This window comes from Giraffa tippelskirchi, chromosome 6, assembly GCF_054371585.1.
Source record: "Giraffa tippelskirchi isolate mGirTip1 chromosome 6, T2T-mGirTip1v1.2.pri, whole genome shotgun sequence".
Classification (NCBI taxonomy): domain Eukaryota; kingdom Metazoa; phylum Chordata; class Mammalia; order Artiodactyla; family Giraffidae; genus Giraffa; species Giraffa tippelskirchi.
The window spans coordinates 154,503,531-154,520,383 of record NC_137280.1 but is presented as its reverse complement, the minus strand read 5'-3'; the positions used below and the strand labels follow the sequence as shown (position 1 = coordinate 154,520,383).

Genomic DNA, 16,853 nt, shown 5'->3' with positions numbered 1-16,853 from the left:
GGTATTTTGAGATAAGACAGCTTAGGAAGTGGCAGATGGAGTAAGTGGGCGTGGTATGCCTCACAAATAATTACAGAATTTTATCCCGAAGGCAAGAGGAAGACATTTGCAGAATTGAAAAGGGAATAACAATAGTTCAGAGCAAGGGAAGAGGAAGGTCATAGGCAGTGGAAAACAAGATCTGGGGGAAAAACACTTCAGACTAGTCATTCATTTAACAATAGGTTAAAGAAAAAAACTTAAAAGTCAGCTAATAGTATAGAAGCTAGATAAGCAATGTTTGTTTAAGTTCGCCAGCTTTAATGTGTATTTAACTTGGATGGTTTAACTTAGTGTCTTTGAAGACATTACTTGGGTGACAAGGAAAGTAATTCATTATGGAAGTTATTTGTCAGGCTTTCTAACAAGCACTTGAGGCATTTTGCTGTTAGAAATCAATAGTCAAGTTAAAGAATGACTGGTGAGTAGAAAACCAAAGGACAAACTGAAATGTGACTGCTTAGTAGGAAATCAAGTGACAAAATAAAAAATGAAATGTGTTAAGAGAAAATAGCCTTCATTGAAATCAGAAAGGTAAGGCTAGAACAAATACTGTTCATGAGTACAATTTTGTGAAATTTATTGGATAAATACTCCAAATAAATAACTAAAAAATATTTTAAAGATTCAACAAAGGCAAGAATTTGGCACTGTAGCAACATCCTATTATACAAACCAGTAATGTGGAATGAATCCATCAGAATCTGAAGAATAAGGGCAAAGTAAATAACTTGGCCAAATAACATTATTAATTTAGTATAAGCATATAAATTGAATTAATCCAGCTATAAAGGATAATCACATTAAATATGATACACTGCAAGTTTTTTGGAAGCAAAACTTAATTATTTCAAGAAAAGAAATGATTGAAATTGAGACCTAGTATCAACTTGTTTGTTTTTACTGTAAGACTGAATGACAAAAGATAATATACGGTAAATATCAAAGGTTCTTTTTGTTTTAATACTGCTCTACCTCCCAAGAAGGATAAGCTCTAATAAACCTTTCAAACAAAAAATGGGGGTGGGAGGAGAGGGGAGAAATCACTCTAAAACATAAACAAAGTCCTTGAAATTGCACACAGTCAAGTTAACACCATTCCCAAGTGTAAGCAGATACTGCTTTTCCCAGTGAAGAGTTTACTATTAGGGATATTTTCAAAAGCAGGACACTTGGCGTAAACAGCGAAACAAAGGAGAACTATTTTATTCCAAGGCCTGAGCACATATGGAACCTGTTAAGGGGATGGTGGCTGAAGAAAGAACTACAAACGAATTTAAGAAACACCTAGGCTGCCTCGCAAAGGAAGGATAGAGGCAAGGGTGGTTAGAAAAGCAGAAAGTGGGCCAGAGATCAGTCGAATAGGAGGGAGACAGACTGTTGGGCAGATGGCCTCTTCTGTTCCAAAATGTTCAAAGTTAAGGACACTCCTTAGCACACTTTTATTTTACACAAAGAGTGAATTAAAAAGAAACCAGGGGTCTGTCAGAGTTTTTCCTGGATTTGCTTGCGGCGTTTCTTTGATAACTTCACCTTGTTTATGTCATGCATTTGCTGCCTTCTTCAAATTGAGCCCCTTACTTGGTGCTCTCTCCAAAACCCTGGGGTTTCCTTTAGAAAATGTGAATTAATTACGGGAAAGTTCCTTGTTTATGCGCTATAGTTATCTATCTTAGGTCATATTACGTTCATCTGAAAATATCAGAGTGAGTGAAAGTTGCTCAGTCTTGTCCGACTCTCTGTGACCCCATGTACTTACTATACAGTCCATGGAATTCTCCAGGCCAGAATACTGGAGTGGGTACTGTTCCCTTCTCCAAGGGATCTTTTCAGCCCAGGGATCGAACCCAGGTCTCCTGCATTGCAGGCGAATTCTTTACCAGCTGAGCCACCAGGGAAACCCAGAAAATATCAGAGGAAGATCATTATTTCTCCTTTGAAAAAGTGCAATGCTCACTTATTTACCAAGTTTAGGACCAGTCTAAACTATGGAAATGGTAAGTAAGTTATTTTTTCACGTATATTTCATAGTACAGTCCATTAAAAATTAATGGACACAGATAAAAAACATCGAATTGAGTTGGCTTGCTTCAGAAGAGTAGAATAATGACATCTGATGAATCAAGCATATGTGAATGGCACCTGACAGGCAAGATAAATTCCCTAAGATATTTTTCAGACCTCACTTAATCTGCCAGCTATAAGCCGATATTCAAGCTCACTAACCAAACTCAGAGGGAGTGTAGAGCCTTATTGTACACACCTTCAGAAAGAAAATGCAGGCAAGAGAACCACTTCTTTGACGAGCTCAATTGCTCATGGAGAGACCAGAAAAAACATTTAGTAACACGGAAAAATACAGAGCATGAGGATATACAAATCCAGTCTATAGAACCAATGACAGGCTGGAGACAGTCAGGGACTCTGCCATCAGATCAGTATGTTTCAAATGACAGATTTTACATGTACTCAACTAGGCCAGATGCATCTATCCTAGCTCAGGACAGGAGCATAGAGGTATCCAGCTAACATGTACACTTAGAGATAAGTCATGGTCCATGTCTGCAAAGCACAAGTAAGTACCCACAAGAACTGGTCACCTGAGTGCCTGACATAAGAACCTGCACTTTTACTGGGCTATTTATAAAGGGGGAGACTTAATAGTGGGTATCCTAGACCCAATTTATCCCACAGGAATGAAGCCTACATTCAACAAGGGAAAACTTACTAAATGCCTATATTACATAATAAACTTCAACAAAATTATAAAAAGTTTTCATTGTAATATACATGAAAAATCTTTAATTTTTATGTTCACTTACATTAATAAAAATATTGTCTATCTTAAATTAAAATTTATATATAAGAACTCATCTACACCAACCACTATTAATCTGAACAAAATTATCGGCCTGCAATTATTACTCATTTCAGCAAAATGAAAACATACAGATGTAACAACTGCAGATACATTAATACCATCCAGCCAGGACAAGTAGAAGAAAATGAGACTTTTGATGAGGTGAAAAGTGAAAGTGTTAGTCACTCAGTCACGTTGGACTCTTTTTGACCCCATGAACTGTAGCCCACCAGGCACCTCTGTCCATGGAATTCTCCAGGCAAGAACACTGGAGTGGGTAGCCATTCCCTTCTCCAAGGGATCTTTCCAACCCAGGGACTGAACCTGGGTCTCCCATATTGCAGGCAGATTCGTTCCTGTCTGAGCCACCAGGGAAGCCTAAGACTCTTGATACAGGGGCTGAAATCCTATACCTTACCGAGAATATATTTTATGGACAAACTACTTTCTGTACTTTTTCTGCCTCTTGCCAAAGAACTTACTTATGGACACAACGACAAACAATGTTGATTAAACATAAGGAGTGATGACAGAGACGGTGCAAGCCAGGGTATTTTAGGGTTCCTAAAGGCAAAATGTGATAAGGGATACCCTTTTTAAAGTCAAGGAGGTACCAGCTAGAGAAAGCCTATGGCTTCTCCACTTAATAGCATTGTGACTGTGGGCAAAAGCTTAGCCTAACTGACCTTCATTTTCCTTACTATTAAAATAAACCACCTAACACCTTTCTTAAAGGTTATTGTGGAGAATAGATGAGCGCAAAACGCTGAGGACAATGATGGACACACAGATGAACTGAGGGGCATGTTCAGGAGAGTACAGAGTTTCCCTGAACAGGCAGAGCAGAATTTCTGAAAACAATAATTAGTTTGGCGTCTGTTCTAGAATGAACTTCACATTTTGCCAAACTCATTAAATCCAGATGAGTGGCAGTAATGAATGAAACTTAAGCACATACAAAAAGTGTTTAAAAATTATTTTCAGGTTTTCCTCTTGTTTATCTAAGTTAGAATTGAATTTACACTTAACTGTCTAGCCTAGTAGATCCCAAATCTTTGTCTGCATTTTAGAATCACCCAGGGAACCCTTAGAAAATATAGCTGCCAGAGGTTTTGCTTTAATGAATTTGAGCCGAAGCCTAGACACCAGTTTTTTTAATTACGCTCCCCAGGTGATTTTAATGAACAGCCAGAGCCCAGAACAACCACTATAGCTAGCCACACTTGAACCAGTTCTTAGGAATTAGACTCGTGCATTTACTAGCAGCAAATCAAATCAGCGTCACCCATCCTGACAAAAGAACCTTAGTGAACCCAACTCAAGGATGTGGGCAGTATTATCAAATCACTCCTTTCTTTAGGAGGTAGAAAAATCTAAGAAACCATATAATTTGTCAGCAGAGTTTGAATAGAAAGAAATTTACAAGATCATAATTCAACACTCTTTTCTAAGACGTAAAAAAAAATGAGCATTTTTTGCTTGGATAAAAATGAGCCATGCCTCACAATAGCAGATTTCCAGTGCAATTATGTAAGAAGAAAAGGTTTTTTTTTTTAAAGGATGTTTTCTGTTACATTTATTATTTCCCTTTTTGCTTTGAAGCTGTAAAAACAAAGATAACCATCTGAGAGACAGACCTGAGGCAATTCTGCTGATTGTGCAGTTTACCTGTTCAATGGAAATCCAAAACACTCTTAAGAGAGCCACCCTGACTGCAATATTGGTAGTTAGATCTGTTCTCAGGGAACGAACTATTTTAACCCCTGTATTTCACCAAGTAGATGAAATATTACATCGAGTAGATGAAAACATCACTGAGCAAGATGTTTAACTGGTCTTCAGCCTAATGCATCTCAGTGAAATGCCAGCAACCCACAGCACCAAGTTCTAGAATCGGTATCACTTTCATCAACAACTTACCAGTGTGCTGCCATCAGTCCAACGGAAGTCATGCTCAAACATCTTGTCATTGAGACCTATCCACTGATAATCGTGGCCCACACCTGAGAAGGGAAACAACCCAGACGTTTTTATTACCTTTCCCACTTTTGGATGAAATGTATCAAAGAGAATTGTTTTTGGACTGAATCATGAATCCTCTTCTGGATGAATTTCTGTCTAGTTGCTCATAAAAATCTTTCATGGTCTATCTTTTGTTCTTCTGCCCAATGTGTTTTAAACTAAAAAGCTAATTTGCAAATATCGTGAAACATTAAAATATCAGACATGGACAATTATTTCCCTAGCAGTTTACTACAATTAAGTAGTTTTTTCCATCTTTACTCACGATAGAAACTTCCCACTTATTTTTTTATTAAGCTGTGCAATTGGCAATTGGCAAAAGTTCAGTCAACCAATAAAATGTGACAGATCTCACCCATACTAGCCTCATTTTGGAAGCCACATGTTTCTTCTCAAAGCATTTTTAATGGTGAACACCTAGACTGGACAGTTCTGCAAAACTTTCTCAAAAATAATGACTTTCACCATGAAATGAGTCATAGGCAAAGACACCATGAAGAGAGTTAAATGAACCTCTACCCAGATTGCAAATTAGCAATCAAACTTCTAAAAGATAGCAGGCATCATGAGAACATATTAAACAGATCATCAAACAATGCTTCATGAGCAAAAAGTTTCTATGTATTTTCTACATAAAAGCTAGCTGCCCTCCTCTTTGCCATAGTCTAGGAAGTTATTAAACATCTCTGGTAATAAGTTTCATTAGCTTTTAGCACCCATAAGCCAATTATGCACAGAGAATAACATTAGGGTGCTATTAATCATTTAATTTTAATTAGTGGGATAAAAATAATTGAAAGCAATTTTCTCTTTAACTGTAGACAACATATGTACATATTCAAAACAGAGACCAAAAAGTATGGGAAGAATTAGATTGGAAACTTAAGAGGTGGTCATTTCTGTAAGTTAAAAAATGATCAAATAGCAATTTCATATGATTCAACCTATACCATGCTATTTCAACTTCTTCTGGTGGCAAACCAAGAAATGTCTGCCTATGTTACAGTTGAATGTTTCTCAAAATAGGGGACTCACATAGGAGAGATGATTTTAAGTAGTTCACAGATGAAGGATTTAATAAGTTGAGTAACAACTGAGAACGCTACTTCTTTTCAGCTAGATACAGGAAAAACTAAGAAGGTGGTAAGACTGAATGAAAACCCATGCATATTTGGTACATACGATTCACAAACATTTGTTCCTCGTGAGACAGAATACTGGTGAGATGGGCGCCCTGCAAACGGCATTCCCGTTCAGCTGCATCCCACGTCCGTCGATGGGCAAAGTACTTGTAGCACTGCCCTTGAAATTTGTGCCAGCCATAGTCACACGTCTCCGTGTCTGGGAAGAAACAAGGAGGGGCTTATTAAACTCACCTATATCATTCAAACTTGGTTCACGCATCCAAAAGTTCATAGAAATCCCAAGCCACATCAATGCAATGCCCCTGAAGCAAGGGATTCACCAATTTTGGTTACAGTGACAAAGAAATCATGATAAAGAGAGCCCAAGTGATTTCTGCCAAGTGAGTGACAATACATCTTAGGACTAGAAAGATATTATCAAACTTCACTTTCCTTGATGAAAGCCAGTTTCAGCAGGAGAAAAACTGGAAAAGGGGCCAATCAAAACCTCTGTAGGCTGCAAAGTCTACTGACTCACTTGTGAAGCAATTGGGGCTAATAATTCCTTACCAAACTTTTCTAAAGAGAAATCAGTCAAATGATAAGATAAGAATTCTTGCTAAAAGGATTATGAATGCTCTATTTGCATAACAACTTCAAAGGCTCTGGAAATAGTCCTTCCCCACTTCCCAGAGAGCTGCATGGTCACAGGTTCTTGTCACGTAGATTTACTAAGAGAAAACAATTCTTCATCAATTCGCAGCTTCTGGGATATAACTAACAACTGTGAGCCTTTTTCCCACAAGGAGAAGGAATACAGGTAACTCCCAGGGCAAAAGCATCAGGATTTAATCAAGAGTAACTTTAACTTAGTACCCCTCATTCCATCAAGCCATATGCACATAAGTAGATATGTGTATGTGTATTAATATATACATATACTTTTTCTCTTTTGAAACAAGCACACTATAACCAGTATCCTGGTGAGATGAAAACACTTTTCAAATATGTTTAAATTTTACACTGGCAGTAAACTTCAGCTATATTTTCTAGATTGCCAGTTTTTAAGTGTTTCAAAAGAAAGTAGTCTTGCACATAGCACTGTCTTCTCATTGGCAACCTTCTCTCAGACTCACCCACTCACAGGTGAGATTAAAATATGCATTAAATGATGATCAATAGAAATAATTTTAACTTTCATAAAGCTCCTCACGAAGATATTGAATCAGTTACATGTAAAAACGAACAAAATGGCCAAGTTCATGAAACTGGAGATACTGTGAAAACTCCACATTACCTAATGATCAGACTCCTCTCCCCTAAATTTTACTGATTGCTGAAGATAACAAAACTCTACTAGATGAAATAAATGATCATTTTATATGTCTGACTTGGGGGCCAAGCTGAAAGTCAGATTGTTTCCTGATTCTCACTCCATTTACTCCTCCTCCTATAACTCATTGTGGGAAATCGTGCATGATGAGAGACATAACTTTTTTCCTGGCTTCAGTGATTAAGCCAGAATCATACAACAGATGCAGCTTATCTCTGAGAACAGTCCTTATTTCAGTTTAGTCTATCAGGCCTGTTGTTTAGTTAGAGCCAGCTGACTAATTGATTTCAACAATGTGCACTGAAGTTTTGAGTTGCATTACAGAGTTGTTTGGACACCACCAATCTCATAGGAAAGGACTCAAGACACAGATAGGCAGTTTTATAACAGTAGCACTTCAGCACCCAAGAAGGAAGCCTATTTTGGCTACTTGGATGTAGTGGGTTTTCTTTCGGGAAGTTCACATGGAAGATTTCAGAGGAGAAGTGGGAGGGGTGTAGAGGAAACAGAGCTTTATATATGAAAGGGTTATGGGGAGGGTGGGGAGGTAAAATCGGGAAATTTGTTAAAATACCCTTAGTGCAAGTCAGTGCTGTGATATTGTAATAGCATCAGTTCAGTTCAGTCACTCATTCATGACTGACTCTGCGATCCCAGGGACTGCAGCATGCCAGGCTTCCCTGTCCATCACCAACTCCCAGGGCTTGCTCAAACTCATGTCCATCGAGTTGGTGATAACATCCAACCATGACCTTGGAAATTATCATTTATTTCAAGAAACACAGTTTAAGATTCCAGAGGATCCCTAACTTACTGAACAATACATCAGAAAAAAATTATTCTCTACCTTCTTTCTTATCCTCTGTTAACCTAACACTTTTAGTCTGGTTGTCTTTGTCTTTTATCACTAAGAGAAAGTATTTTCCTCTTTATGCACAGAAAACCAGATGATCCTAAAAATTTAGATGCATGACCAGGACACTGCCCCAGTGCCTTTCTCAGTTAGCACATGTGTACAGAAAATAGAGGCAGTGTTTTTGCTAAAACCAAGTAGGGACAGATTATTTATCCGTACTCTTCCAATGATTGTAAATAGATGTGGAAATACTTAAGAGTGAATTTTTTTTAAAGAAGCCAAATATCCACACCAATTCACTTAGTTTTTATTATTTGTGAGTTCAACAAATATGTAATGAAGGACTATGTGTCAAGCAGCACCTTCTAGGATGCAATTCTGAAAGGAGTTATCAGAAGCAGTTTGTCTTTTCAATCTTAGCTAAAAATAATGTGATGCACATCTTATTAAAAGGCAACGCTTTCAGATGATGCTTTCTTAGGCATCAGGCTACATTTGGGAATATTTCTTATGCTTTAAGACTCCTATAGTCTATAGGTTATATTACAAATCCCACATTTAGTTTTGCCTGTGTGTGTTGGGGGAAGATGGGGAGATTACAACACTTGTTCATGACCACAGAGGCTGAAATTGTCCCTCTTAAACAACCTCACTAAAACTCTATTCTCCTTATGCTATATAGGTAACGTTTTCAACACTCCTAACATATAGCCCACAAGCCTTAAGAAACTGTCAACACTCTGGCACTTCTGGTTGGCAAGATGTATCTTGACTTGGGGGCAAACTGTGTGTACAGAACTGCCCCTCCGCAGTTCGAAGACCTCCTTCTAGATTTTAAGATCTGTTATCATTCCACCAAATGCGTCCCCACTTTCAGAGTTACTGGGAGTTGGGCAGTTACTAAAGCACAGAACAGAAAAGGTCAGCTGAAGAAACAACAACACAGTCATCACCGAAATTTGGATAGAAAACTGTTTAGACAACAATGTTGCTGTTAATGAAGAAAACATTTGTTCTTAGGCAACCTGAAAAGAGGAGAAAAAAATCTTTCAGTGTCCTGGCAGTAAATCACAGGAGCACAGCTGCATTTGGTAAACAGACTGGGGTAGCTATTCCTCAGCGAATCATGTGGATGAAAGTTAAACTTGCTGTAAGATAAAATAGAAGGTACCTGAAAGGCGATACCAGAAACGAGAAGAAAAATGAAAACTTTTTCTTTTTAATATTCTCTTAAAAGGAAGTAAAAGGTAATTGCCCCCAAACTCCCTTCCAAGGATGTTACTGCTGAATCTATCCACTTCACATATAAATAAAATGCTTCTCTTTAAGAGTTACTTTAGAAGAGTGAAGATGTTGAAAAAATCTGGGCTTTCCAAAGCCACTGAGGTTCATTTTTCCCACTCTCTAATTTACTAGCTGTGTGACCTTGAACACATCACTTTTCCTTCCTAGGTTTCAATTTCTGGTCCACTTAACCCATAGAAATATTGTTGTCAGCTGAAGGAAATGGTGTACCTTGAAGCACGTGGTAAATTAAAAAGTAACCAACAAATAGTATCTCTGTGTATTCCCTGCCAAGAATTATGCTGAGTCAAGAAGATCAGAGCCTTTGTTTTGTTCAGAGCTCTATCACCAGCACCCAGAACAGTGCCTGTAAGACTGCAGGTGTTCAAAATACTTGTGGCACAAATGATTTTTTGAATCACTCCTTGTACTTGGAACTAAGTGAAGCCAGAATCATTTTAACACATACAAAAGGCTCAAGTACCTCACCCTTTTGTTTTCTTCAACAAATAGCATCTTTCCCACTGTTTTCTTTAAAGAAGAGGATCTTGTTTGGTCAATTATCATATTTATATTTTACTATTTTAAAACAGACCCATCCTATGCAATAAGGAAAAAGAAAAGAAAACCCTAAAAAACCCAAATATCACCCATCCCTTTCCATTGGCAATTCAATACACACTCCTTTTAGCTTTGCTTAAATTGTGTTGACATCCAGATTCATGCTGCAAAGCGGAATGTGGGGCCAGACCAATGTGTCTGAGTTATTAGACACTCATTTTCATTTTGTCTGGTGGAATGGAAGTTTGGCATTAAGCACTTTTATCAAAGCCAAGCCACTGTATGACTTTAAGGAGAGGAAATCGATGTTCCAAAACTGAGTGTGCTGAGTATGCGATCTGTTTCTGATTGATGGGCTCAGAAATGTTACCGTTAACCACCCAGAATACATTCTCAGGTTGGCCATAAAATGCAAATTATAGGGATCACTCAATTCAAGCCATCATGAATTTAGGCCTTTCATTCAGAAAAAATAGATTTTTCTTCAGTAGGAAAGAAACCTGGTTCACAATATCTTTTCTGTAGTATTTGCCAAGTCAAGGTGAATGTATTCACACAACTGCATTAACTCATTCTCCAGAGATGATCAACTATGAACAATAAGACCATTGAGTCTCAGATGCTTAGAGGAGAAAATAAAGGCAATTAACACTGAATTCAATATCCTTGGTACAAGCCACATACGTGATTAAGGTCCATGCCTAGTCTGTCCCCAGGAAGAATATGTACCACAATGTTCTTTTTGGTGGATGGATGTCCTTAAATTCATCTCAGCATGCCTGTCTGCAATTCCACTCTACCAGCAAAACAACAATGATCAAATGAACATTATTGTTCAAATGTTGTGAGCTAAAAACGCATCAGGAAACCTAATGTATTTTGGCAACCTGCGACTTTGCTCTACAGAAAAGAATATACAATATGGTCAAAATTGCTAACAACAATGACAACAAAATCCAAATAATTATGACAAAGGGCTGTCTAGAATTGACAGTTGAAATGAAGTATCAATACTGTTCTTCATGTAAATATTGCAAAAGCTCTTACCTTGCTCGCAAAGTGCACCGACATAGCTCGGGAGGCAGAGACACCTGAAGGTATTAAAACCGTCAATACATGTGGCTCCATTGCGACAAGGATTAGAATGACATTCATCAAAATCTGAAATAAAACCATAAAAGCCACAAAAGTACTTTCAGTAAAAGGTCAAAGATTCTGTTTCGTAAGATTGCCAGGTAAAATACAAGATAGCCAGTTAAATTTGAATTTCAGATTGAAAATAAAGAAATTTTAGTATGTCACATCCTTTATTTAGGGCAAACTTATACTAAATACTATTCTTTTTTAAATCTGAAATTTAAATGTCACTGATCTAATATTTTTATTTGTTAAATCTGGCAACCCTAAGAAAATTTCAAATATATTCAGAGTAAGGTCATTATCTCCATTGCTGTTAGATGAGTCCCATGAGCCTTAAAATCAATAAAAAATCCCCCTAGCCTTCTCACCCCCAATTCTGGCTCATGCTCTGACCACCTCATTTGTGAAACACTGAAAATACTTCACTGGCTTCATAGCCTCCAGACCCTTCCCTTTCCAATATATCCTTCATTCAGCTGATTGTCATCTTCTTTAGACACCATCAAGATAATTTTATTCATTGGCTTTTTTTAAAAAAAAACCTTTTAAAATGTTTAAATTTACTTTTCAACTTTTAAAAAACTTTTGATTTTATATTGGAGTATAGCCAATTAACAATGCTGTGATAGTTTCAGGTGCACAGCAAAGTGACTCAGCCATACAGATACATATATACATTCTCCCTCATCTAAACATTCCCAAGAACCCAGTTATCCAGGGTAGCAGTCATCAAAATGAGGTCCCTGGACCATCAGTATCGGTATCACCTGAGAATATCAGAAATGCATGTTCCCAGGCCCATCCAAGACTTACTGACTCTGCTATCTGGAGGATGGGAACAACAAACTGTGTTTTACCAAGCCCTCCAGTTGATTCTCATGTATACTAAAGTCTTAGACTTTAGATCTAGATCCAACTAGCTTTCCACTGTTCTTTCCCAGTGTTTCTCACAACCCACTAAGGAGGCATCCAGAACACTCATGGTCCCCCAAATGCATCCTGCAGTTTGCGATCTCTGTGCTTTTGTTTGCTATGTTGAGTCTTCCTCTTCCACGTATGAAAATCCTCCCTAGTTTCAGTGTCTATATTAAATGCAAACTTTCTAACAGATATTTATGATCTCTTGTGATGAAATTAATGCCTTTCTTCCATAGCATTTTGCAGTTACACTAAAAATTTAGTTAACGTGTATATTAAGTATTAAAAATGAATATCTGTGTATTCAGTCACTTTGGTCATGCCCACCTCTTTGCGACCCCCTGGACTGTAGCCCGCCAGACTCCTCTGTCAGTGGGGATTCTCCAGGCAAGAGTACTGGAGTGGGTTGCCATCCCCTCCTCCAGAGGATCTTCTCAACCCAAGGACTGAACCCACCTCTCCTGCATCTCCCATATAGCGGGCAGATTCTTCACCACTGAGCTACCAGGGAAGCCCAAAAATGAATATAAAAAATAAATGTCTAAGAGGTATATGCTATATTCTTACCTAAAGAAATGACCTTAGTAGAAATGATATTATATTAATATCATAATGATGGTTTTATATTGTTTGCTAAGTGCCAGTCATTGATCGAACAGTTTCACATATATTAACTCATTAAATTATTTTCAATTGACTGTAATGTGAAAAAGAATGGGGGGTCATACATATACTTTTATACTACACATGTAAATTTGAGGACTTCCCAGGTGGCTCAGTGGTAAAGAATCTGTCTGCCAATGCAGGAGACCTATCTTGATCCCTGGGTCAGGAAGATCCCCTGGAGAAGGAAATGGTAACCCATTCCAGTATTCCTGCCTGGAGAATGCCTTGGACAGAAGAGCCTGGCAGGCTACTGTCCAGGGGATTGCAAAGAGACAGACAGGACTTAACAGCTAAACACACACAACATATGTAAATTTGATATTTCAGATATAATTATTTCTTAAATGTTATCTATTGTGATCTCTGTCTTCACTGGTTAGCACACAAATAGAACTTACTAGCTCCGTTGAGTTTGCTTTTTTTTTTTAAAGATAAGCACTCTTCTAACATGAATGCTGAGGGGTTTTACCTCAACATTTCTGTGTAATCTAAAGTGCAATCTTTACTCAGTCATTCTGAGAAAACCACTATGGTGCTGCTAAAAGGAGCACCTGATGAGTAGCTCCCATCATTTCATTTCTCAGGGTCAAGGTCTCTATTTAGCCAAATCAAAACTGGAGTCCTTTTTAAATTTTTCTTCAGGAAAAGGAACCCCAAATAAGAAAGGGAGTAAAAGGGACTGATTTAGTAAAAAGACAATGACGTTCTTTGGAACCCAAAAGAGAGGAGGAAGACAACAATGTCACAGCTCCTCGAGGGAGAGGGGGACTAGGCTGGTCTCCAGGCACAGCCAGAGAAGGTGCTTTCCCATGACATGCCAGAGCAGCAAGTCATCTCAAAACATAAAAAATCCCTATTTTTTAAATTGTTGTTTAGTCACTAAGTCATGTCCGACTCTTTGTGACCCCATGGACTGCAGCCCACCAGGCTCCTCTGTCTGTGGGATTACCCAGGCAAAGATGCTGGAGTGGGTTGCCATTTCCTTCTCCAGGGGATCTTCCCAACTCAGGGATCAAATTTGCGTCTCTTAGGTCTCCTGCATAGGCAAGCAGGTTCTTTACCACTAGCACCACCTGAGAAGCCTATTTTTTAAATAGAGCTTTCTAAAAGAAATTTGTACTTAAATTGATATTTTATCAATATGCAGATTTGGAGACAGAATAAAATTTTTTGCCAGTATTTAAGCAAATATATCAAATTTTACATTTGTAAAGCCTGAGTGTAAAAACCACACATAAATACAACTGACCTCAGTAATCTTCCTTGAGTCCTGGTGATATCAAGAAAATTCAATAAACATCTATCCCTGTTTCCCACAGAGTACTTAAATTATTCTGTGATTTTAATTTCATCTAACATGCCATCCATCTACAATGGGCTTCTCTGAAATCCTCTGATGGATTCAAGCAACATAAACTCTCCCCTAATATGTCTTCTGGAAAAGCACTACAGTCTTTCAGGGAAGAACATCTTACCAAGTTCACACCGATCACCACTGTATCCTGGCACGCAGGTGCACACGTAGGAAGTTTCAGTAGGATAACAGGTGCCCCCATTGAGGCACGGGTTCGTTTTGCAACGATCAGGTCCTACCAGGTTCAGGAAAGTAAGAAGAGCAATTAGGCTCATCTCTCAGTTTCAACATATTTTAGCATAAAATGCCATTTTTTGCTACCATAACATAGGCTTTACCATAGCACTACGCATACAAAATTAACATTAGCTTTACTCTCTGGAGTGTTTCTTGGCATTATAACTAATTATTACAAATTGCATCTATTCATTTCTGGGATCCAATCAATTATCATTATTTTTAAACAGTATTTTGTATGGTATCTGGCAACTAATTAATATATTCTACTGCAGATTTAGTTGGCATGATAATGGCAATTAATTTTAGTCAAAATGATTACACGTATGTGCACAGTGAATGGAAAATGTATTCTTTTAAACGAGGTTAGTTCATGTGAAATGGCTGGATACACAGAACATGCATTCTTTTTAGCATTGGCTTGTTACCATCATTTAAATTATTATTGCCTTTTACCACTTAATGCTCAGAAACTTTTTCTTCGAAAGTGTGCACTGAAGTCTCTTCTGCTACATTAATATGCTTTTTCCAAAAACACGTTCCAATTGTACTCCTTTAAACTATACTTGAAGAAAAGCAACACATGGATTAAACTCTACTGTGTAAAAACAAACCCAAATACAAAAATCTCACCTTAAGTGAAACCCCAAACTTTTATTACAATTTTCTTATTAAAAACACAAAACTGACACTCCTAGGTGATCAATATAAAGGCCAGAGATACAAATCTATGAGGAGAAAACAGCTTAATACATATTTTCTAAATGCAAGTACTTTTAGACTAATTGAGGCACATATATTATTCTATAATATTGCATGGGTAATTATATTTACATTAATAGCTTATATATATTATTTGAATACTTTTCCAGAAGTGCTTGCTTCAATGTTTAAGAATCCAAATGAGAGCTAACTGTTTTTACAAAAGAACTGAAATAAATAGGCTACATATGGAATAAAAACCATAGGTTCAAAAATTTTAAGTCCTGAAAGTCTGAAATAATTGCACACGAAGAAAAGAAGATATCCACTTATGAAACATGAGAAACAGGTATGGCTATAGTAAATAACTGAGCCTTTCCCACCCAGGAGAGTCAAACTCACACTTTCTGAGGGTTAAGGAAATTCTGGACCACTAGAAAGACTTGACAGGGCCCTATTTGCATGTGTGGGTTCATGATAATGAGGTTAATTCAGATGCTTGCAACTGTTTCTTCAAAAGTGACCCCAATTTTGCTAAGACTCTCCCTATAGTTCTAAAGATCTCCCTACTTTTGCCTTCTGCGTTTGAAAACATGCTGCTTAGATGACAAGGCTATGGTCAACAACACTTCTACATGCTGCTCTCAGTGCAAAACCAAAATGACACTAAAGTGAAAGTGGGTGGTAAAGTGTGACCTGCCACAGAAATGTGAAGTATGGCATCACTCCCACCACAGACACAAGACATGCTAGAGTACAGGACAAGGACTTGGCGAGGAAGGGGGCTGTGAACTGAAAGTAGTTTAGATTAGAACAGGTTTGTTTTCACGCATTTTATTCTTCCCTAAACAGTGTGTAGTCATCTTGGAAAGTTGAAACTGCAGCAAATAGACCAGGCAATCCAATAGGAGCTATTGTTTACTGAATTCACCTAAAGTGACACTTTGTTTTGCAAAGAAGACGCAAGCTCTGATTCTAGGTAAACATTATGGATTGGGCAACTGGTGCACATTTCTCATTTGTCAAATCCAACTCTCTCTATAGATATAGTTATTGCCAGTGATTTCTCTATCATATTTGCTCTAACCTGAAGTATATTTCAACTAAATTACAAAAGAATAAATATTGGCTGGATTACTAGGTTATCATTTACCGATTCAATAAAGAGTGACAAAAAAAAAAAATCCATCAGCCACCTTTGATTAGATGTATTCACAAAATACTTCATCATTTATAAAAGTTACACTTTATGACTATTTCACTCTATCTGAAGCACAGCAAAACTGAAGCATTGGTAGCACAAAAGATAAGGTTGCAACACTCAGAAGAATAACTCTAAGTATAGCCATGCTGTAAAAACATACTCATTAAAATAAAACATATTTTTAATTAACACAGTCCTAGAAGTACTGTTTTGTTTTGTTTTGTTTTGTTTTTCTAGGTAGAAATTAGGTGGTGATAGCTACTTGAGGATTCCACTAACATTATTATTCCCACTGTTCTTGGAAAACACCATTAAACTGAACTTTTCAACGTTATCAACTAGACTAAAAGGAAAATAAATTCTACAGAGTAAATATTCCAAGATCTCTGCTTTACATGTAATTAAATATTATTCATTTTTATACTATATATTAACAGAAAACCACCAAAGACCACTGGAAAAAACGACCTACTCTGGAGTGAGGCCCGTCTGGATTCAAATACCACTTTACCATGATGTGTGTGGCTACAACCCTGGGCCAATTACAGAACCT

At 37.5% G+C, this 16,853-nt stretch overlaps 1 protein-coding gene across 2 annotated transcripts in view; it reads right to left on the bottom strand.

Moving 5' to 3' along the window:
* Positions 1-16,853, bottom strand: part of VCAN (versican) — a 118,045-nt gene that overhangs the window by 25,356 nt on the left and 75,836 nt on the right. For both annotated transcript variants that reach the window (XM_081503895.1, XM_081503896.1), the window contains 4 exons: positions 14,279-14,392; positions 11,127-11,240; positions 6,104-6,262; positions 4,820-4,902 (listed from right to left, as the gene is read on the bottom strand). In XM_081503895.1, coding sequence (XP_081360021.1) covers positions 4,820-4,902; positions 6,104-6,262; positions 11,127-11,240; positions 14,279-14,392 — 470 coding nt within the window. The remainder of the gene's footprint in view (positions 1-4,819; positions 4,903-6,103; positions 6,263-11,126; positions 11,241-14,278; positions 14,393-16,853) is intronic.